This window comes from Protomyctophum parallelum (assembly GCF_964188405.1).
Source record: "Protomyctophum parallelum genome assembly, chromosome: 9".
Taxonomy (NCBI): domain Eukaryota; kingdom Metazoa; phylum Chordata; class Actinopteri; order Myctophiformes; family Myctophidae; genus Protomyctophum; species Protomyctophum parallelum.
In genome coordinates this window covers 29,691,134-29,715,284 of record NC_139706.1, presented here as the reverse complement: position 1 = coordinate 29,715,284, position 24,151 = coordinate 29,691,134, and the positions used below count along the sequence as shown (strand labels likewise).

Genomic DNA, 24,151 nt, shown 5'->3' with positions numbered 1-24,151 from the left:
CCTCTTTCTTTCTTTCTTTCTTTCTTTCTTTGTCCGTCTTTCTCAATCTCTCTCACTTCCCGTCCATCCCAGACGAGGGCTGAACCCACCCCACAGAGTGAAGTCAATCTCCATGACAACCTTCACACAACAGGAAATTGAGTTCCTACAGAAACATGGCAATGAGGTAGGCATGCCAAACGTCTGCCGGGCTCTGCCCCTCTGTTGACTGTTAAGCTCACTGCTGCATGTTGGGACGTGTGACCCTGTGCTTGACTACGCTTGCCTTTGAAACCGTCTATTTACTACTGCACTGTTTCCCAAACAGTGCTTCATGAATTAATTGGGGCTACATTTACTGTTTTGTTTATTTTTTATGACGATGATGATCGTCTGTCACTGTGTATCGTTCCAACTCGATTCTTTTTTTCTTCTTTTTGTCAGTTCGCCTTTCGGCTACCGTATGCTACGCTCTGTCTGCAGTCATATTATCTTACCGTTGCCTTAGCTGTTAGAGCGCCAGAAAGAATGACTCATCTCTCCTAATCCAGGGCGCTCTCCGTGGTTCTGAACGGATCGATATTCTGGCGCTTCATTTCTGCTCCTCATCCATCTCTCCCGCAAAATATGAACGCTTTTTGGATTATATATCGTATAAATTAAAACGATAGCAATGTAAGCTAGAAATGTAAAGCACACTTATTTAGCGGATTGTTTCCGGGTCGTGGGTTTCAGAGTAAAAGCGGCCATATCTATCCGGCACCCCAGAGCTCCTATTTTGAAGGACTTGATTGTGTTAATACGGTTTTCGCGGTCGGAGTGTTAAAAGATGTTTCTAAGTAATTTCTTGAATTTACTTGTTATCCTACTATAAATGTGCCACGTCTCTGTCTGCGTGTGTGTGTGTAATACACGTAACTCGAGAACTGACCCACCGACTTCACATTCGACACACGCGCAATTTCCAGCCTCTGCCTCAGCCAATTGAGGCTCAACCAATCAGGCTCTTCCAGTGGGCCGAATTCAGCCTGGGCACACCTGAACTTCCATGCGTGGCCAAAAGAAGCTGTCTGCCGGGGTCTCTTCTGGGTTTTTAGACAGCTGGTGGATGGAAATGAAGCTCCACCCACGCGGCAGAATGCCGCTGGGGCAAGCTTTTCCGGGAATCAGGCCGGCGTGGCAATCTGCCGCTTGGGTGGAGCTTCATTTCCATCCACCAGCTGTCTAAAAACCCGGAAGAGACCCCGGCAGACAGCTTCTTTTGTCCGTGCATGGAATCCTAGGTCTGCTTACACCCATTGATTGCCAAGTACACTTCTCACAGTCAGTTTGCACACTTCTCACAGGCTGCCACACACAGGCACACAGCCACAGACATCTCCAGCTATGTGCTGTGCCAGGCTGACAACAAGCTATCATTACATAGCCGACACAGCAACACATGTCTAAAATTGAGGACTTTCGTTTATTAAGCTCCCAAGTTGCATCGTTCCCAAGTAGGCCGGTGGGCGGCGGGCACATACAGGTCTAGTCTATCTATAAATGCACCAAGTCTCTGTCTGTCTGTCTGTGTGTAATCCATGTAACTGGAGAACCGTTCGCCCCACCGACTTCAAATTCGACACTCGTGTTCCACACACCACAGGAAGTGCAGTGGCCGGTCGGTCGGACCCACGGTTGTCCAGAACCGCCCCAAAAAGGCCCTTGCCCAGGGTACATATATGGAGCTGGCCTGTTCTGACCACATTCTGACATCTGCATATACTCCATACTTGGGCATGCCTGACAAATAACTCCATATATGGGCATAAAAGGGACACAGACATTATATCTGGGTGGGGCATGCATTTCCAACTTGCATCGTTCCAAGTAGGCCAGTGCCCAACGGGCACCGATGTAGATTCTCCAACACATAATATCTGGGTGGGCCATGCATTTCCAACTTGCATCGTTCCAAGTAGGCCAGTGCCCAACGTGCACCGCCGTAGAGGCCCCGCCGGCACCGCTCTAGTTTTCACTAATTTTGGGTCCCGGTGGAATGTCTAATTTCTCTTTTCGGTCACGGACTAAAAAGTGTGGGAACCACGGTACTACTGTATGCCACCATGCTGCACTTACAGTAGTTGTCCTATAGACCCCCCTGTTTCTTTACCCACTGACAATCTACAAAACAAGAGTAGTGGTTGGTATCGGGGCGATACCAATTTGAATGCATCATTTAATACAAATGGCGAAATAAAATTATAAATTATTGTATTAATGTCTTTTAAAGGACAAAAACTGGTGTAAATTTGTAGCTGACTAGATCAAAAGGCGGGAAGTATTATAGCTGGTTGTGGTTTGACCAAATCAACTAATTTGATTACAAATAGTTGCCTGCATGCAAGAAAGAACATTAAATAATTCTTTCTAAATATTGATCATGACAGTTACATGTTTTTATGAACATTTGTAAAATGTCAATTAATATGCCCACTTGGTAATAAAAGTACTCAAACTAGAGCATTTCAGACAAGTTTAGACTCAGACCAGACTCAGGCTGAGTTTATGCAGCTGGCTCCTCTTCACAGCTTCCTTGGGTTTTGGGTAGCATTCCTTGGATATTTGCCTAATCCTGTGAAATGGGATTTATAGGCCAAGTGTGTGTGAGCTCAGCTGTGAGAATAGGCCAGCAAGACAGTGGTGCTCTTTCATAGATGGTGTTGCTGTCTGTTTCGGCTTGGAGTCTTATGCCAAATACACTGCTGCTGCTGTTATTTATTTACTTTACTATTGAAACACAAACACTTTATTCTGCCAAGTTGGATTTTAAATTGGGGAAAAGGCATTCTAAAAAAAAAAACTAAAGTGGGGCTCTGCTGTTTTGTGTTTGTTTAATGTTTCATATTTGTGTCAGGTGCGAAGGGGGGGGGGGGGGGGTAAATAAATAAGTTGAAAACCGCAGCAGCATCAATATAGCAACGTTGAAGGATTTATCCATCATCAACCTTCAGCCTCCTGTGTGTCTACCTGCCCTTCCATTTTGATACAGCTTATAATAGCTTCTGCTTCCCAGTTGGCATTGCTCTATTTCACAATAGAAATGTTGGATGATCCAGTGAAAGATACATCCTCTGGGATGGAGGGACCTCACCCTAAGGAACTTGCCCACTGACTGAGGCCAAATCTTTCATCCGAAATTGTTTAAAAAAAAAAGAATACGAGTTCACGTTGTGTCAATCACGTTTACACACTACCCCCGAAAGTATCGTTCGTCGTAAAGAAAATCGGTCCATGTCTGATTTCATGCATTTTTTCGCATTCTCTCTTGTCTATGTTGCATTGTTTTCAGGCTATAACCTACGCTGAATAATTAATTCTGTGGATACAGGAAAGGCTCATTGCCTAACTTGCACTTTTCCGATCGGGTGATAAGTGTATGGATGACATGTGTAGTGCGTACTGTCAGCTGCTGTCGGCATCAAACTGGGCCATGATGCCCAGTTTGATATATACTGTAGATAGTTCTGTTTGTCTGTCTGTCTGTCTATCTGCGGAATGTTTTAAAACCAATAGAACCAATAGATTAATACACATCAAATTCGATGCGCAAGGTGGGTGTGCATAACGACTTTTGTTTGACGGATTTCAAAAACACATACACAAATTCAGACTTCAGTGGGCAAGATCCTTAACAATAGAACAATAATTGAATGCAATTTATTTTCATAGACAATGATCTGGAGACGCTTAAATCCTGAAGGCAGTGTTTTTGTTTTATCAGTCTAACGTATTCCAACCTATACTATTATACAATATATTATAGATTATCTCAGCAGATTGTCTGTGCTCTTACATAAAATAATAACATACATTTTAAGACAATTTTATACTGGAAGGTATAAAATAAAAGGTGTAGAGCAGTAGACGGTTGAATCCTTAGCCTTTTAAAAATGTCCAGGTAACATTAATGTTTCAGCAACAATTCTAAATTACATACATTGCAGACATCAGGACTCCACCTTAATGGCTCTAATTCTAATCCCTGGAGCAAGCCATTGATTGTATTACATGTCACAACACTGTTGGATTTGGTCTAGGCAAACTGCTTCAGACAGATGCAGTGACATGATCATTTTTTGATTTATCAACTGCCAAATTGTATAGTAAAGTCAAATTACATAATTACAGGCCAGTGTGCCACGGTTCAAGACCTGCAATGAATGTTTGAACAATATAAGAAATCTGCTTGTGAATGCCTGATGACGTTACTGTCCAAATGTATTAAAATGTGACTTATTTTGACTTTGGGACATTTAAGTTTATGTAAGCATTTCTGGGAGACTCTTTCCATCTGTAATATTTTACTTTGGTCATAATCTGGAATAGCAGACAAGTCGCCCCTTTACCAACTCGCCCCTTTACCAACTCGCCCCGGGCGACAGCCGGCGGAGTCGCCCCTTTACCAACTCGCCCCTTTACCAACTCGCCCCGGGCTACAGCCAGCGGAACTGCACGGCCTGGTATTCCTAAAGTAACCTATGCTTAAACGGTTAAACCTAACCTTATTCTTAACCTCAGTAAAACTGCCTAAACCTAACCCTATACCTAAACGTAACCCCAGTAAAACTATGCCTAACTCTAAACCTATTTCTAACCTTATTCTCAGTAAAACAAAATAAAGAATACAAGAACCGCGGTTCAAAATAAAGAACACTGAGCGGTTGGCGTGAGGTCGGCGGAAAGAATCGAGGGGCGAGATGGTTTAGGGGCGACCGTACCTCATACCTCATACCAGAATCTCAAGGTAGCTGATTTTGGTGATAAACTGTATGTTTGTGATATTGTCTACTACTGAGGTTCTACAAAATGATAACTAAACTATCGTCTAAAGCCATTCTTCTGTTCTAGGTTTGCAAACCGTTGTGGCTAGGCCTTTATGACGACAGAACCTCCTCAATACCAGACTTCAGAGAACCTCAGAAAGTGAAAGAGTTCCTTCAAGAGAAATACGAGAAGAAGAGATGGTGAGAAAATGTTTAATATTTGATAGCATAGAGGATAGTCCTCAGGCACGGCAGTCATATGATTTTTGTCTTTGATTATTATTTTTTTCCTCCCGCTGTCTTGGAATGCCTCACAGGCAGTTGGCCGCAGGCGAGCACCAGACACTTGTTTAAATGCATAGAATGTAGGTCATACAAGCCTGCTTCAGCTACAGACCTATATTGTTGGATGGAAAGAAATGCATCATTGTGTTCATCTGCATATGAGGTGTGCAATCTGCTTGCTAAGGGGTTTATTAAGATGAATATACTGTACCATTGATTGAACCTTGCTTTAATTTTCATGATACTGTATATGAGGTTGATTTTCTGTGGGTATGTTGTCGGGCACAAACCTACTACAGCGTCACACAATAGCAGATATGCAAGCTCTAAACGTGGCGCGTTAAATCTTTTATAGTGTAATTTCCGATGAAGCCGGTCGATTTGACATATCGCCAAATATGCCGCCAAAACTGGGACAAGTAGTGCGTCAAAGTTTAGGGTTACTCTAGAAGAAAAATTATAAATTGTGACAATTACTATAGTCTGGTTGCATATATATATGCATATATATATTACTTTTCAGGATTCAAATAAAAAAATAGCAAAAGTAGCAGATCTAAAAAGTCGGAACACAGCACTTTTCGAGCTTGTGGATCTGCTACTACTGCTACATTTGATGATTTTGTGTCAAGTTTCATTTACGAAAATATACAAAAAAGTTAAAATATGTAGATAAGATGTATCTGCCCGACAGCGCAGATAACTCCTTGGGCTTAAGAAGGCCATAGCCGTCATCACAAATGTGATGAGTGTCTTTGGCCGAATTTAACCCAACGAGTGTTTTTCGTGCAAAACTAATGCTTGGAATGTATTCAGAATGATGAAAATCCCCTAGTTTGACACGTCACATGCTACGTAAAGCATAATGAAATTTAGAAAAATTTGCCTTATAATGCTTGTATGGTACCCCAACTTTCAGTAGCTGTCAAAAGATCCCCTAGGGTGGTTGAATATAAACCAATGTGGGATATGTTAGTAGACCTTTACAAACACATGGGTGAAGAAAATTCTTGGTAAGAAATGTATTCCCAGATTTGACATTATACTGATAATATTCCCTGACTATAAGTGAAGGTGGGTGTGGCTCCCTGGCTGCTAGTTGTATATTATAGTCACTACCAGCAACACTACTGCTGTATCCGATAAGCTACTATCGCGATACCTTGTAGGCAAGCAATATAGTAGCCAGTTGAGCCTCACTTGAGTATTGAATGTTTAAAGTAACAGAAAATATATTTTCTGTTACGAAAATTACGTTAAGTTACGAAAATATATTTTCTGTTACAAAGTAAAAGTATCAAGATTATTTTTTAGTAATTTACTTTACACCACTGCTTCTATCATCATCATACCCCTAAGTATTGTCTATGATGGGTTGACTGGCTGTTTAAACTGCCTCCTCAGGTATGTCCCTCCAGAACAGGCCAAGGCGGTGTCTTCGGTCCATGCCTCCATCTCTGGCTCCTCCAACAGCAGCACCAGCAGCACCCCAGAGGTCCGACCACTCAAATCCTTGCTGGGGGAGTCGGTCCCCTCCCTGCATCTCAATAAAAATACTCCTCCTAATCAGGTTAGATATACTCTACTCAAACACATGCATAGTTGATGGTCCACGTATGCTGCAAATGCAGGTAAACTTTGATTTGTCTTTTGCCTGCACGCTGTCTCCAAAAGTGAGTTTCACTCATGCATAAGATCCTAATTTGGGCAAATATAGTACAGATTCACACTATGGTCCTGGGTGCGCACTCAGTACCACTTAGCAGATGTTGCGGTAGTGTGAATGCTGTAATCCAGTCTGGCAGTGTACCACGGGTTCGACTCCCGATCTCGACGGCCTTTACTGCAGGTCCCCCCCCCATCTCTCTCCCCATTTCCTGTCAGCCTACTATCTCTATCCCTCTTAAAAATATAAATAGAATAAAGGCTAAAGCTACAAAAAAAACGTTTAAAGAATATAAATACCAAAGGATGACCTTTGCTGCGTGTCTTTCCCCCCATCTCTCCCCCTTTCCTGTCAATCTACTGTAATCAATCAATAAAAAGGCAAAAGGCACAAAACAATATCTTAAAAAAATACCAAGGAATAGTTAGACTATTCAGGAATAGAGTGACGTCACTCTGTTAACATACCAAGGATATGTACGCGACGTCACCGTCATACAGACGAGAGACAACGTTACATTGCATTATTTTAAAGACCATCAGTGCACACTGTTATGTTATTATTATTATTATAACTCAAGACAACGTCAGGAACACAGTCAGACTTTATTTAATTTAAACTAAAGTGACTTCTTCTGTGACATGACATTCTCTGCCTTCCAAAGCCCCATAGTCCACAGCGCCCCTCAGGCACATAAGCACCATTACAGTTAAATTAAGTATACTCGGGTGCGGTAGAATCTCAGCCAATAGGGACTTAAAGCAACGACGGCTACGACAGTCAGCTACGGCAACCGGAAATGGATTAAACCTGCTTGCTGTCGCAGCCCTTTCTACTACGGCACACTTACACGTAGTGTCTACAACGCTATGTCATAACCATGTTTATTGAAATTATAGCTGTCATACATTTACACCGATTGCTCCATCACCTCTCTTATGCTGTGTAATGTGGTTTTAAAAGACTGCTCCAGCACCTTCCTCTTTCCACTGCTGATCATGTCCAGCGCATGTAAGAATTAAGCAACCGTCGCCGACGGCTGTTTGCTTAACGATTTTCACAGCTACAGTGATTGCGTCATAGCCACCGTACTTCTGCCTAGCGGAGCCGTCCAGAAACCAGTCGTTGCTTGGTAAATGGTAAATGGTGCATTTATATAGCGCCTTTATCCAAGGCGCTTTACAGAGATTGTGCATTACATTCACCCATTCACACACACATTCATACACCGATGGCGGCGGAAACCATGCAAGGCACCAACTAGCACATCGGGAGCAATTAGGGGTTCAGTGTCTTGCTCAAGGACACTTCGACAGTAACTCTGGAGGAGCCCGGGTTCGAACTGGCAACCTTACGGTTACCATCCAGGCACTCTACCCTTGAGCCACCGCCGCCCCTAAGCGTTGCTTAAAGTCCCTATTGTGAATCATGGCCAGCGGGGACCAGGCAATTGTATCCGGGAACAGTTTGAATCAAATGGCCTCAGTGTGAATCCGCCCTTAAACAAACTAACTCACTCACTCACTCACTCACTCACTACAGTCACTCACTCACTCAGTCACTCACTCAGTCACTCACTCACTCACTCACTCACTCACTCACTATTTGTCTTGTCTCTGGCAGTCTCCGGTGGTGAGTCGTGTCCAGGCCCACCAACAGCAGTTCCATGAGAAGAAGTTTGACCTCCTCAGTGACCTGGGTGGAGACATCTTTGCTGCCCCGCCAACCCAAAATGCAGGCACCGGTGGCAACTTTGCTAACTTTGCACATTTCAACAGCCACCCACGTAAGCACTGGTTGAGTGACTGATTTTGACAGTGTGACTACCAGGAAAATACTGATGTTTGTTAACACCTTACAAAATACACAAACCTCATCTGACCAGTTCTGCAAGAACATGGTAATTTATTAGTCTGTTAGCAATGTATATCGGTGGTTGCAAGACCCGGCAGGGTATTATAGGACACCAACAGAAGACATGTGGACTTAGACTTCTCCATGGTTACTAATGGTTCTAACATAAAGCTGTTGGTGTTTGCGTGTTGGAGGATAATGTCCTCTCATTTCCTCCTCAACGAGCCATCAAGACCCATCCTAATGCAGTAAGTAAAGAGGCATCCGCAGAGATCCACACAGGAGGTATAAACACGCACTACAATAGCGTGTGTGTGCACACACACACACACACACACACACACACACACACACACACACTCACCCTAGTATCCTTGTGTGCTCAGCCAGTGGTCCAGACAGACAGTGTCCGGTGGGAGAAGGTAAACCTCAGAAACTCTCCACAGCCATTACCGCTACCACGTCTATCATTGTCAGTCAACACCACTCTGTCATTAGCTTTCCTATTTAGCGCACCATTCATTGTATGTGTATATGTATTGTAATCATTGTCCATGCCTCTGGTCATGATTTGTGTAAATCCAAACCATCCTTGTTAACATTACCTTAACATTACATTATGTTTGTTGTCCTTTCTGTCCATTTGTGTTTGTCCATGTCCTGACATGACCTCCAGCGTCTCAGAATTCTAACGCAGACTTTGCGAACTTTGATGCGTTTGGCAGCGCATCTGGGTCATCGTGTGCTTTCCCCTCCTCCGCTCCCCAAGCCTCATTGCAATCCTCAAGCACAGGTAGCGCAAAAACACCATTCACCAGACAAAATGTTGCTCAACATTACAGGAGGACATTATCATACTGCAACAGATATTGCACCCACAGTAAATATGCACTTTTGTTCACATAAAGTGCATTAGCCATGTGTGTTTTCAACTAACTTTCCATTTTGGTCTGTCATGTTCTACCCAAACATGTCACCTGTGTTCTAACTGTTGTCCTACTGATTGTCACTGCCTGTGTTCAAATGGACTCATCTGTTCTCATTGTCCTCATTTCTGCTCTTCCAGTCCTACATGGTATCACAATGAGCTTCTCCGTTACAGTAATACAGCACACTTCTGCTGATACACAATGGCTATTTGCCATTTGTCTGTTGTGACTGGCTGCCTCGCTTTAATAACAGTTTGTCTCACTCATACTCTCTGACTGGCTTCTGATCACTCATTAAACACTGACAGTTTAGCCCCCTATCCCTGAACCATGGTAAACAGAGGTTGTCAATACCACACTGCCCTCTGGTGGCATTATAACTAGTGTGCAGCTGCACCATGACCCCTGGACATCTATTGGCTTAAGGATAAACCTCCACTCTCTTTCGTGCTCCGTCAGCCATCTGTGCTGGCCTGCCTGCCTGCCTGGCGTCAACTCTGTCTCTATTCACTCTGTTGGTCTCGTATCTTTTACACTTTTTGCTTTGACAGTTACTATGCTTCTTTGATTAACATTATTTTATTTTCTCCTTTTGGCTCTGAGCCTCTGTTGATGTTTTGCTTTGCTTTTTTCTTTTCACCCTGCACCTCTCATTTCACAATTCTCCTACCCCTTCCTTCACCTTTTGGTTGCCAGTGTTCACTGTCCTCTCATCCAGCTGCAGTGTGGGTGAGTTTGCCACTGCTCTGTCTCTCCTGGCTGCTCACAGTAAGTCTTTTATCACTGGGCCCTCCTAACAGCTTCTGCCCTCTCCTCTGACTGTGTACCAACCACCCAGACCTCTCTGTAGCTCCTGCTCTCTTTCTCTCTGGAAATATGTGTCTACAATACATACATATGTCATTGTGGGTGTATGTACGTCTGAACCTCAAAGGAGCACCCTCAATCATTAAAATTAAGTTGATTATTATCACTATTAAGAAGTATTATAATGGTTAGAGCCAATAAAAAGGTAATGAGGAGCTGACTCATGATCACATAAAGCAGTTCTTGGGACCAGTATTGTAAACATGTATTGGAAATAATGCCTTGGAACATCTCTAACAATGTACATGTTCAAGACCTCAGCACCACCTGTTTGGTCCACGAATCCACGATGAATCTAAACTTAATCCTCAGCCTAATGCGATGGCCTTGTCATAACTCAATTACCGGTAATTCCAAGGAATGGTTCACCAAACTAGGACACTTCTTTTCCTGTGCGCTGTCCTGCCATAAGTCTACTCTATAACTAGAATGTTTATTGATTCAAATCAAACTGATTCATTGATGTAGGTTCAACAAAACACTCGTTTTACTGGTGCATTATGGACACTGTAATTACAATGTTGGCATTTAGCAGAGTGAGCAGTAGCAAGAGCAACACATGGTAATACATATAAATAGTCATCAAGAATCATCTAACAGTAGAATATCTGTACAGTGAAGCTATGAGTATACATTATAGAGTGCTAAGTCTACATAAAATGGCTCTCGTCATTCAGTGTTTCAGACCTAGACCCCTGCAATCCCTGCCCCTCCTTTCAATTCTCTCTCTTACTGCTGATGCTGCGTCATAACACCAGCCCCCCAGGGCCCCTCTTGTGACTCTGCAATATCTCTCCTTCTCACACACAGGTAGCTCCTCGGGAGGACTAGCTAATGCCACTTTTGCTAATTTTGACAACTTCCCCAAATCCTGTAGTGCTGATTTTGGATCCTTCAGTTCCACATCCCAGAGTAACTCCACAGGAGAGGCTGTAGAGAGTGCTAGTGCCAGTGCTGATAAATATGCTGCGCTGGCCAACCTGGATAACAACTTTAGCTCTGCTAATACGGAGCAAGGTAAACCTCTTCTCCTGCCTAACCCACTCTGTTTCGCAGAATTAGTTGAAATAGTTGCCATTTTGAGAATCTACCCCCAAAAATGAAAAAGGAACAAACACCCGCACACTGTCTTCAAATGCAGTGACCAACTTTTATTTCAGGGATACAGAAACGTTTCGGCCTATGCGGCCTTCATCAGGCTTATATATATAGATAAAGATAGCCTGATGAAGGCCGCATATCTTTATCTATATATATAAGCCTGATGAAGGCTGCATAGGCCGAAACGTTGCTGTATCCCTGAAATAAAAGTTGGTCACTGCATTTGAAGACAGTGTGCGGGTGTTTGTTCCTTTTTCATTTTTGGGGCACCGTACCCTCTCCTACTCACCTGTAGGTGTGCAAAAGCCTTGCTTTTTAGAGAATCTACCCCCCCCCCCCCACCCCCCCACAAGAAAAGGAAACATTAATAATAATAATAATATTAATAATTGTAAAAATCACGTGAGGGGCGCTCTTATCATCGTACATCATCATACAGTACATCATCTCATTCCGGCCAATCAGAATTTGCGTCCTCACCTTCGTCGTCAAAGTTTGTGTTACGCAAATGTTTGTGTTTACACAAACACTCGAAATTGTCCATTCATTGTCAAAGGCATTTAATGTTTGTCTTGGGACAAAAATTGGGTTACATACACCAAAAGCTGGACATAGGAGGGGCTAAAAAGATGTATATGAGAGATTGTGTTGGGAAGGCTCACAAGCACATTGGCTACCTTCTACATTGTTGGACCGGTTTAGGAACACCAACACATTGGTGGAACGCGAGTACCAAGTACATAAACATTAAAATATTGGTTCAGTTTGTAACGGACCGATAGGAAAATTCTGATTTTAAGCTGAGGTCATTTGAGGTCATTTTTGCGTCCTATTAAAGTTCTGAGATGGTCCAGGTTTAAGTGATGTTTTGGGCCAACTCAAAATGTCCCTCAGCCCTGGTGGTAGCTTGGTTGAAATGTTGGTTGGATTAAGTATAATTGGGAGAAACAAAGACTGCCGAAGCAGAAAAACACTCCAATTTAGAAGGGTGAATTCTTGCAGGTGCAAGGCTCAAAGATACTCAATAAAAAGAGGGAATGCCAGCACTCATTGAATGTCTTTTTTCACATGTTTATTTACCTCGCCTTACTTGAGAGGTAAATAAAGGTTTGGAACTGCCTGTCAGATATTGATGAAAACATATTATAGTATGGTGTTGTTCCAACATTTAATATAACACCTGGCAAATAATAAATATATTTTTTAAGAGCATTTTTACATAAAAATGACATTGGAGTGTGTGGCTGCTCTTCTCTTCCCTGGACTCTTCAAAAGCCAGCACCTCTCCAATCCAGATGTGCGTTTTCACCCAGCCTCTTTAATAAACTTAAATACAGCCTCATAAATGGACACATTACATGCAACAGCATTTTTGTTTTATTTTTTAATATTAGTTTGGCATTTGTCATTCTGGGCTCCATCCCAGGTAGGTCAGTGCAGAGATACAGTGAACCATGAGCAGAGATGGGAGAGCCAAGCCATCATCTGAGACACCAGGCACCCCAAACTTTTTCTTTTGCTATTTTAACATTTTCCTAGAATTGTCCCTCAAGCCTCAAATCCACTTAGCCTAGGGGCAGCAGTGGCTCAGGAGGTAGAATGGCCACCTGGGAGCCGGAAGGTTACTGTTTTGATCCCGGCTCATTCCATTTACTATGGACTATGCAGAGTGGCCCCCTATTTTCAGGAAGAAAAGTAATTTGTATTGGTTCATTGGAGAATTTTAGTCATCATAACTTTCCTCTCATTGCTACAAAATTCCCGAGGGGAAAATGGTATGGTATGTCGTTTACGGCTTGGTTTAATTCCTTTACATTTAATTTACTAAAGGCATTCTCAGTATGTAGGTTGAATTTGAGAACCTTACACTCAATGCATGAACGTTAGAATCACGCAATCCATTGACACTGAATGATTGAACACAGCCTTGCTTTTGTTTACCAGGAAGTGCTATTCCCAACACAGTGAGCTCAGCCACAGGAGTGGGGGGTGTTCCGCAGAGCCAGCCCGTAGCAATGCCCAGGGGAGACCGCTACGCTGCTCTAGCTGCACTCGATACCACCTTCGGTTATTCAACACCACCAAACAGCGCTTACAGCAACACCAGTACCTCACAAGGGTAAGACGCTTTTGATGTAACGATTCACTCAACTCATGATTCGATAAGATTAAACTTCATAAAGTCTATATGCTATCTCACGTTGCAGGGGTGTGTTTGTCTCCGGGACAGGGCCATCATATGGCCAAGCACAGCAGACTCTACCCAGCATGCCCCAGGGTTTTGGAGGTGAGAAAGGTTTAGGATGATATTGATAACCCCTTTCACCCTCACCTTTCTCTAAATATACTGTAGCTCTAAAGGAGTGCAGGGTCTGGCCAAAGTCATTTATCAAAGTGTACTGGTGGTTATTATATTCTGAACTTTTTTTCCCTGAAATTTAAGTTTAATTTGATTTAATTTAGATGACTGACTTTGCTCCACAGCATGAGTTCCCCAGGCAGCGCAATGAAACATGTTTAAGGAGCAGCCAAGCTGACTAACTGAACACTAGACTAGGCTGCATTCAGACTCAGAGCATGGATTAGGCAAATAAAACACTCTTTTGGTCTCCTTTCTTTTCTTAAAGAAAAATCTATGCAGAGGACTGGGGACACTACTTTAAATTTGTTTTGGAGAAATTGAGAACTTTAGGTTTGACTGAACCACTGTAGTGTCACAGTGGTCATTTGGGCCCCTCTCAAAATAAGAAATCAGTTTTGGTCCTAAGAACTTCTCAGCAGTAAATTAACCTTCTGTTCCAAGTGTTTGAAATGAAGGTCTTTTCACTGCAATATGTACAGGGAACTTGGCCTAGAGTCATTGTTTTTAGGACATTGTACCGTAACTGTTTTAGCTCCTCACTTTGACTTCTCCACTCTCACCAACAGGTCCATCAACTAACCCATTTGTAGCTGCAGGTTCGGCTACAGCACCATCCAACCCTTTCCAGAGTAACGGAAGAGTGGCAGCCCTGGCCACAGCAGGTGTGTGTGTGTGTGTGTGTGTGTGTGTGTGTGTGTGTGTGTGTGTGTGTGTGTGTGTGTGTGTGTGTGTGTGTGTGTGTGTGTGTGTGTGTGTGTGTGTGTGTGTGTGTGTGTGTGTGTGTGTGTGTGTGTGTGTGTGTGTGTGTGTGTGTGTGTGTGTGTGTGTGTGTGTGTGTGTGTGCATAATTATAGATTAATTAATTTGACAAAATAATTTACCTGACTTGAATGAAAAGAATAAGAACGTAAGAGGTGATGTGATCTGTGTGTCCGTCTCCTACAATACATTAGTGTGGGCCAGTGAGCAAACATTATGGAGGTGGTGACTCAGTTGTCTGTCTGATTGCTCTCGCAATGCTGGACAGGAGTGATGGGGGCTCCACTTGGGCAGGGTTATCTTCCTGCTCACTTTGGTAGGTCACCTCTGCTCACTGCTCCCCCCTGTGGCTGTCTTTGGCAGTGCTTTCATTTTCCATTAAGTACCACCTGAATATAATTGCAACATACTACATGTAGTGAGTGTTACAACAGTAAGACATGGAGGGTAGACACACAGTCATAGTGCCATACCATACCATTTTCATAGTAGGAACAATGGCTTTCTTTTCCATATATACAGGTAGGTAAATCGTGTCTCAATGCACATTTCAAGAGAGTCCTGTGCTTTCGGGTGCCTTGTAACAGTAATGGCTTTACTTGTGTTTTGTTTTATTTTCTGGCCGCTCCTTTAGCTTTCAGGCAGATAAAGTCCGATAAATGTGTTGTACGTGTTCCTTTTACCTACAGTAGAACTTCTGCTCTGCTACTTGAATATGTTCTAACTCTACTCTTAACTAATACAAATTCTGCAAGGAAGAAGCAGGAAAAAATACATTTTGTACAAGGGAGCCACATTTGTGTAGGCACTTGCAGTCATCGACTAGTCTGTGTAAATTAATTTGCATTGTGTCTCGTGTCATATATATAGATGAGTGTCTCATAGGCACGGAAAATCTGTATATTGTTGCTGTCGGGTAGACACCTCGTATCTCAATATTTCAAATGCACTACTTCGTCATACTACTACAGCGTCACACAAAGGTTGCTAAATGATCTTTATAATAACCATTTCTTTCCTGCTGTGTTACAGCCACATTTGGTACAGGCTCCATGAGCATGCCAGCTGGATTTGGAAATGCTGCAGCCTACAACCTTCCCACCAGCTTCAGTGGAACCTTCCAGCAACCCTTCCCTGGCCAGGCTCCCTACCCCCAGCCTCCGGCATATCCTCAGCAACCCAATGGTGTGTGCATTGGCGGATTACCTCCAGCCTACACAGGCTAACAAACACTCTGTGTGGAGAATTTAAAAATAATATTTTAAACAACATTCAAGTTTGCGTAAAATGTATCCCCAGTAAACGTGAGGCAAAATTTCATGTAGACCTACCAATCACGTTACAGTCTGGCAGTGGCTTTCTTTGTAGGCGTCACGTTGCTAGTCGTGGTTGTTGTTGTTCCCCCGGCGGCGAGGGGCTGGCGGTGCCGTCGTCAGCCATACATTATTCGTTGGGCAGCAACAACAACGACGCAACAATGGACGGGGGAGGGTCGGTCCAGGTTACTTTCACTCAAATCTAAAGGCACACCTGGCCATTTCAAACGGCACACTAAAGTGCCGCGGCACATATGTTGGGAATGATGGAAACACTGCTATAGACGACACTAAAGGACTTGTGGTGGACCTCTGTATGAATCTGAGAGAGCTACTACTGCTGTACCTAAGCAACCAGGTGGTAGAGCGAGGCATCTTAGGACACCTTGGTGTGTCAAGGGTTGCAATGTTAACAGTTCTACTGGGCTGTAATAGAAACGGCGCTTGTTGTAAATAATTAAAAACATTCACTTGTGCTCAAAGGGGAAAAAAACTGGCACACTGCCATTGTTATCTTTGAATCTTGCAACATCAGTGATTATTATGTTTATGTGGTCACTGGTAAAATAGGATATTATAGTATTCTACTCTAGTCTAATATGAATATTTATCATCTTCCCTTTTAGGTGGAGGATTTTCAGTCTATGGTCAGACCAAACCTATGTTGGCTTCCTATGGGCAGCAAATGGCTGGACCTGGAGTCGCTAGCAATCCTTTCCTGGTGAGTTTGAAATTGGTTTGTTATCTTATTTTATTGACCTTTATTTACCTCAGGGGTAATCAGGGGAGAGCCTTGAGAGCAAGGACGCTACAATCAACAAGGAGTACAATCATATACAAAAATGAAACGACAACAAATAACACAATTAAGTCAAATATAGATGAGCAAAGAAGATCATAATGCTAATACATTGGAGTTACAAAAAACAGGTACATTCACTGTGTTGCATCGAGTAGTGTTTTAAATGACTTTTTGACCAGTTTAACCCCTTTTAGACCTGAGGCCGATAAAAAAAAAAGGCTTCTAAATCTATATCTATGTTTCTATATCGGTGGTTCTCAACCTTTTTCATGTCGAGGACCCCCACAATGATCTGAATTTGGCTGCAGACGTCCATGTGAAAACATGTTGTTCCAGGGACCTCCTAGAAGCAAAGATATGAGTTAAAAACGTTCACTGTGAAAGAATATATATATGTTTTCAAGATAAGTATAACATAATCCTTAAAACACCAAAAGTGGGCCTGGGCCGTGGCTCAGCGGTCCAGGCACCTTGGCTGGTAATACAGTCTGGCAGTGTGCCGCGGGCTCGACTCCCGATCCCGACGGCCTTTATTGCATGTCACTCCCCCATCTCTCTCCCCATTTCCTGTCAGCCTACTGTCTGTCCCTCTATAAAAATTATAAAATAAAGGTGGAAGCTGCAAAATAAAACATTAAAAAAGTGGTTCCCATCCTGAATGGGTTAACAGATCTAAAGTCCTGGATTTTCCTCCATTTGTCCGGAGCATAAAAGATGAAAGAAGTCTTTCCTTGTTCACTGTTCATTCGTGGGATTTTAAGTGTATGTAAGACTGTGAGCGTGTTAGATATCCCATGTTTTTGGGAATTTAAAGCGAGGATAAATACAGCGGGAGTTTTCCACACAGGGCCTTATAAATAAACAAAACACAATGTTTTGAGTGGCAAGTGAAGGCCAACCCAATTTTTCATATAAAACACAATGGTGAGTATAAAAGCTGTCACCGGTGATGAAGCGTAAAGCACTGTGGTAGACAGCATTGAGAGACTTCAGTATAGCTAATGAAGTGTACATGTATAGAACATCTCCATAATCAAAGACAGACATAACTAGAAAAAGTGCCCTTCTGGGCACAGGTCTCCACCAGGATAGGAATGTAGGACATTGCAGCTTGCCTTCATCTGGTGGTTGGATAAAAGGGCAACAAAAGTAAATAATCCACAGATCCGTGCAGTTAGAGGTAAAAACACTTTTCGGCCAGTTATAGCGCCACCTTGAGGCTGAGTTGAAATTGTTCATGTGGCATTTCTTCCTCGGCCTAGTGGGAATGTGCGTGCACAATTTCACGGAAATCACGCGATGTGTTCATGATTTGCAGCATTTTGTTTGAAACTGAGCACTCCTGTGAACTTTGGAAGCCAATCTTAACCAATCAGGATGGAGTCTGAGAAATCTGAAAGACCCGTTTCGTTGAATGGCTCTAGAGAGACTGTGTACCAATTTGCGATGTTTGGACAAAATGTGTAGGTGTACTGTGCAAAAACTTGTTTTGCACAAAGCGGCCTCCTGGTGGCGCTATAACAGGCCGTTCTGGAAAGTTTGGGGCAGAGGTTCATCGTTGGCATCCAGGGAGTGTGTGTGCAAAATTTGGCATCGACCGGGTTAACGGTGCCGGAGATTAGCTGCTCACGGACACACACACGGACGGACGGACACACGGACGGACGGACGGAGTGCAAAACATACTCTCCCCCCATGCCTTCGGCCTGGTGGAGACAACTATGGCTTGAACAATGGTTTTTCTGTTATTGATTTTCCATAGGGATTTGTTCTAATTTGGTCTCCCCTTTTCTGTTACTGTATTCATACATAACCATACTGAAGCAATTACATATACATTAGTATATATATCATCATCTTGCCACAATTGTATTTTTCTGCTTGTATCTGTAAAAACGAATCTTCCTGATTCTTATTGTTTTCAATTCATACATCTCCCTACTAAAGCAATTCCCTAGCCTATATACTAGACTGCACTCACCAAACTCATAACATCTGGCATATTTTCACAGAATATGAACTCTAGCATCCCTATTCTAGAGTGGACATTCATGTTGTGAGTTTGTAGATCTGCTATATTCGATAAAGAGATTAGTTGTAGTGGGGAGAAAAGGAGCAGAGCCAGGCCTAGTAGGGCGCTGGGGGACACCGGTACATAAGGTTTAAATTGTTATGGTCGGTGTTTCAGATATCGTCTGAACTATTTTCTCCCTGAATTCAAATTGCATGTTAAAGGAAATATTTCCATCCAAATGTACGATAATAGACTATGTAGTTCATTCAGAAATGTATTTCCAAGGTTTTGTATAAACCAATATTTAGCAGAACAAAGAATTCTGTATCTATGTCCACGAATATCACTACAACATTCAGCAAAATATTGCAGCCTGGTCTTTTGTCAATATATAGCACAGCTCTACTTGGCTCTGCAATACTCTTTTCTACTGACTTGTTGCACTGGCAAAACAATCATTGTTCTATTCCATTACTGGCCCTGGTGAGGGAGCCCCAGTGGCTGGGTGAAAACTAGGATTGTATGTCTTTCTCACGAAAATATGATATCGTATCAATATTGACACTGTCCTTGCTTGTATTATGATCCTGTGGGTGTGTGTGTGTCCCTCTTCCAGGCCGGAGCTCCATCTGCACAATATCCAGCGGGAGGCTCTTCGACAAATCCCTTCTTATAGCACTCCATCGAATCAGCACCAATAGCCCTATATAGGGTCAACAACCGGTGCGCTTGCACCTCTTGCACTGTTTTGTTTCACAAGTAGCTTTAAAAAAAACCCACACAATGTTTGTAAGGTCATGTATTTTCTATTGCATTTTGAAAACAAATGTCAGTGACACTAAGAAAGTGACGGTGTCATTGACAGCATCCATGGCTACAAAACAGGAAAAGGGGATGGTGCGTGCAGATGGAGAGGTTGGTGTCTTCTCCTATTTAACCTGTGAACTGATCTGGCATCCACTGAGCCACAATGTATATTCAAACTGGCTGATAACTAAGTTATTGCAAATATCTCATTTGTTATGCTGCAACTCTGTACATATTTCTTAGATGAAATTAGCTCTTTGTGCATATCAGTATTTGTATCTTTAACACACACATACAAGGTTTCATATTAAGACAGAACTGTTACTTGGAAAAGCTGAGGGCTACAAGAACCAAACAGTTTGTATGGTTTATTTGTGAGGTGTTTGTAATGAAGAGGAAATCCTGTTGTGTGTGTGTGTGTGTGTGTGTGTGTGTGTGTGTGTGTGTGTGTGTGTGTGTGTGTGTGTGTGTGTGTGTGTGTGTGTGTGTGTGTGTGTGTGTGTGTGTGTGTGTGTGTGTGTGTGTGTGTGTGTGTGTGTGTGTGTGTGTGTGTGTGTGTGTGTGTGTGTGTGAGAGAGAGAAAGAGAGAGAGGTAAGGAAGGGTGAGTGTTGCATCAGAGAAGGGCAGGGGTGACTGTCTCCTTTTTCTCCTGTTCTCCTGCTGCCCACATTCCCAAATGAGTTTTAAGGATTTAAGGTCATCTTGGTGCTGAACATAGTTTCAGTAACTCAGCCCACATGGTAAACCAGAATGACTGAAAACCAATTACTTTGGGTGTTTGTGAATTTTAAGTTAATGTGTAAATATATATTAAAATAATTTTAATTAAAAATATAATGACCTGTTCATTTAAACCATATGTGCTGTTCCAGTTGTGAAAAGTTTTTTTTTATTTCTTGTATAAAAGCTATTTATGAAATTTAAACAAAAGGACACATTTAGTTACTATAAAATATAAATATTGCGTAATATTGTGTAACAGTGGAAGGTTCTGTATTCAGAATTCACTTTCAAGGTAATCTGGCGAACACAGGTTCTTCTTGGCAGTAGTTGGCTTTTCGTGGTTTTTCCGCACTTTCCAAATGGTGAACACTCCACGCAGAGAAAATACAATGGCGATGACCGTAAAGTAGCTGGCATATATTATAAACTGCAAAAGAAAGTTACAAAATAATAATACCGGTAATAGTAATGTTAAGATGTAAAAAAATTGTAGCTGTGCTTTATAGTAATGGTACAAATTCTGCTCTCCTTGAACTGGCAACTGACCTGAGGTATGATGGCCAGGCCAAGTCCTCCAGTGTCAACCACAACCGAGGTGATGATTGTCTGAAGGACCAATGCCCCAAAGTTATTCACGCCAAATATTAGTGCATATCTTTCCATTGACAGATCGGCTGCAATTTGGAACCTGAGGAGAGTGAAGAGTGAAGAGAGTGAAATAAAAGGGTCAACTGTGCACATTTACAGTACATGTTCAGCCTGTGAACTGTCTGATGACATACTTACATTGCTATAGTAATCAGAAGCATGTACACACACTTGAAAATGACATATCCAGTGTAGCAGGCCCAGATGTTGCCTGTAAAAGTCATGAGGAAGAGAGTAGCGGCCCCAAGCCCAGAGAAACCACCCAGGGCCAACTCTCCCCACTGAGCCCAGTTCACCTGCATGAATCCTATACCATAGGCTGTTGTAGCACCTGCAAGGAAGTGGTAACAATTTCACAAAAGTGATCAACATAGCCATGTGTATTAATATAGGCTTATAGTTGCCATGTTTGACAACAAAAGCAACAAGCCAGCTCTGTTAGCAACATTAATATTCAACAATTATTTTGTTTTCGTATGCAGTGTTTAGTTGCTAATGTGTTGCTGCTTTGGCTGCCTTTACAGTAGATAGCCAATACTTGCCAAACAGATTGGACACAGCCTCTACCCCTCCGTTGTAGCTGGTAAAGTTCTGGTAAGGCTGCACATGCTCCCACAGCAGCTGAAGTGTTTTAGGGATTTGAGACTTTTTAGATGTACATCTCTTATATGTGAACTGTTTTTTTACCTGAGGCCAATTATTAAAACTTCTGAAATAATCATGTTGTATAGCAACGTCTTACAGGATATTTCGCTTTCAAATAGAATAAAATATAAAAAAGTAATGAAATATATTTATATATTTTTTTAAATGTTTATTTTTTACTTGAAAGTGCAATCTCCCTTTAATGGGCTAAATGGATGCCACCCTGTCCCTGTGTTTTGTGTGGCATTAGACACTGACCTGTACATAGTTGACGGTCTGGTTGTACCCACAGGTGGCTAGTGCCCACCACAATGACCAGTAGAGCAGTTGGCGGGAGGTGTAGCACTGGAGGAAATCTCTCCCCAGCTGGAGTAGGACCTGGCCACAACCCTCAGCAGCCTCGGGTTGTGCCTGGTTCACCTCGCCTTCCCTTCCTCTTCCTGCACTTTCACATGTTCCTCCCTCTGACTCTTCCAAGGATATATTTGGGTTGTTTAACTTGTTTTGTCTTCCATCAGTACACTTCCCTGGAACCTGGGGTGGCCAGTGGAATAAAGGTGCTTTTATTTACTTGAGGATGTCCATTTCTCAATACTTTATACATGTACGCTAAGGCAAATATTGTATTTAATCCACTACAGTTTGAAAACAGTTGGTTACTAGTAACTTTCTAGATTCGGATGCTTAGCACAAAACATACTTAATACACTTAAGCTATGTTTTATACTTAGACGATGCACAAGCTCACAATTTCTGCAACACTTTGTGAGCTTGTAGATCTTGAGTTTTGAGTACTTTTACTTTTGTTATTTTAAGTAGCCTATATGTCGAAGCTAATAGTTTGCACGTTTACTTAAGTAAGATTTTTAATACAGTATTTCTATATTGTGGTCTTGCTACTTTTACTTAGGTAAAAAACTGGAGTACTTCTTGCACCACTGGTGGTGGCTTGCGATGGAAGAACATGCTCTTCTGTGGCATGGGCAGGAGGCAGGAAGTGAGCAGGGCAATGGCGGTGAGGACCAGCGTAAACACCAGGATGTAATGATAGGACATGAGGTTGAAGCTGACCAGCAGCTGGCCAATCAGAGAGCCAACGGTGTAGCCCAGGAGTTGGACACTGCGACAGTATGATGTAGCCTTCCTGTACATGTCTACCTCCACCACACTGTAACAAATTGAATATGTTAATATGGTTACTTTCTGGAATGCGACTTGGATACATCCACAGAAAACATAATACATCATGAGAGGAATCATGGGAGTAGGTCAACTGCACGTCACTTTAACTTGATTTTTCTATAGATTGATATGTTTTAGATAAAAGGTTAATGCTAGTAATCATTGCTATAGAGCAGGGGTGGTGCATGGGGATCCCCCCCTGAGAGTCATATTGCTTTTACAAACAAAACAAATAACCTATACCTCCTTAAGGCTCCTTACTATTATGCGTGCATGGAAAAGTACAATTGGCACTTTCTATGCATTTATCCAAAACACTGGCAAAGTGACGACCAGATCTCTTAACTTTCAGCTGTGGTCACACAACATAAACTCGTACTCGCCTGTAGATATAGGAGAAATAAGCCACTTCGCTAGCTGTCACCACGCCATAGAAGAACTGCATGGCCTGCATGGCTGCTACGCCTTGCAGGCACAGCAGCATGGCAGTGGTGACTAACAGGCTGGCACACTGGAGCATCACCACTGGCTTGTAGCGCAGCCAGTCTGTGAGGAGAAACACTGGCACCAGCACCAAGAGGTAGGAGTAAGTCCATACTGGGAGGATCTGACTGTTAACCTGCGAATATCACAGAGATGCCAGTTTGTAAAGCAAGAAATATGTTAAAATAAAATGTGAATCTTTTGTCATGCTGATGTGACGTTTATCAAGCTGTCAATAAAGAGGTTTGAAGTCAAGTCATCAAGTATACAAACATTAGTAGACTCCTTGGTTAAATGTATTTTGTAATGTTTAGTAGATGCGAGACTAAAGGTCCCTGCACACTGGACGCGTGTAAACATAGTAGTACTTTCTTTGTTTTAACCACTTCCCTCCAGAATAAGGATGCTGGGGCTCCAGTGATTAATGAGTAGAATTATTAAACTGACTAATTACTTGGTTTCCTTTGCACAGGTTATACAAAAAGAAATCAAACAAACTTTAACTGTACCTGCTGTGTTGTTAGGTTCTTATCCGGTCCTGTCAGGTAGGGGATGAGAAAGGGTTCCAGGGGTTTAACGGTGCTCAAGAAGCCGTAAATACACAGCAGGGTGGTGGGATAACGCCAGCCTGCCCGCCACCTCTTAACAGCCTCCATTTGAACCTCAGCACCACCTGCCTCTTCTGAGGCTAGGGGCGCTTTCCTGTGCAACTTGCTTGGCTATGGTTCTATCTAAGCTGTGTGTGTGTGTGTGTGTGTCTCACTGCTTGCATCATTTCTCCTTGGTTTGTGAATCACCAACTTGCTCAAAGGTCAATATGACCTGTGCCTTACATTGATATGGCTGTCATAAATTTGACATGAAGGTTATTAAGTTCCTTAAACGTGGTGTGATATGTATTTGTAAAAGAAAAAAACAACAAC

General features: G+C 42.5%; 2 protein-coding genes across 7 annotated transcripts in view; one reads left to right on the top strand and one right to left on the bottom strand.

Moving 5' to 3' along the window:
- The window catches only part of agfg1a (ArfGAP with FG repeats 1a), a 31,763-nt gene extending 11,358 nt beyond the window's left edge, over positions 1-20,405 (top strand). Inside the window, exons 2-14 of one of the 6 annotated variants that reach the window (XM_083772886.1) lie at positions 73-166; positions 4,870-4,985; positions 6,474-6,639; positions 8,359-8,521; positions 9,266-9,382; positions 11,196-11,402; positions 13,431-13,605; positions 13,694-13,773; positions 14,415-14,510; positions 15,640-15,792; positions 16,550-16,644; positions 19,356-19,462; positions 19,605-20,405. In XM_083772886.1, coding sequence (XP_083629012.1) covers positions 73-166; positions 4,870-4,985; positions 6,474-6,639; positions 8,359-8,521; positions 9,266-9,382; positions 11,196-11,402; positions 13,431-13,605; positions 13,694-13,773; positions 14,415-14,510; positions 15,640-15,792; positions 16,550-16,644; positions 19,356-19,415 — 1,522 coding nt within the window. In that variant the 3' untranslated portion in view covers positions 19,416-19,462; positions 19,605-20,405. Of the gene's footprint in view, positions 1-72; positions 167-4,869; positions 4,986-6,473; positions 6,640-8,358; positions 8,522-9,265; positions 9,383-10,214; positions 10,248-11,195; positions 11,403-13,430; positions 13,606-13,693; positions 13,774-14,414; positions 14,511-15,639; positions 15,793-16,549; positions 16,645-19,355 lie in introns of all 6 variants that reach the window. The other 5 variants (XM_083772885.1, XM_083772887.1, XM_083772889.1 and 2 more) reach the window with 5 other exon arrangements.
- A 139-nt stretch (positions 20,406-20,544) lies between these two features.
- On the bottom strand, positions 20,545-23,884 carry LOC310864520 (thiamine transporter 1-like; the record flags this gene model as incomplete). The annotated part of the gene is given in 9 exon segments (XM_083773208.1): positions 20,545-20,697; positions 20,817-20,958; positions 21,057-21,249; positions 21,461-21,539; positions 21,822-21,982; positions 21,985-22,003; positions 22,503-22,731; positions 23,129-23,364; positions 23,738-23,884. Coding segments are annotated over 9 exon segments (1,359 nt in total).
- Positions 23,885-24,151: the final 267 nt, after the last annotated feature.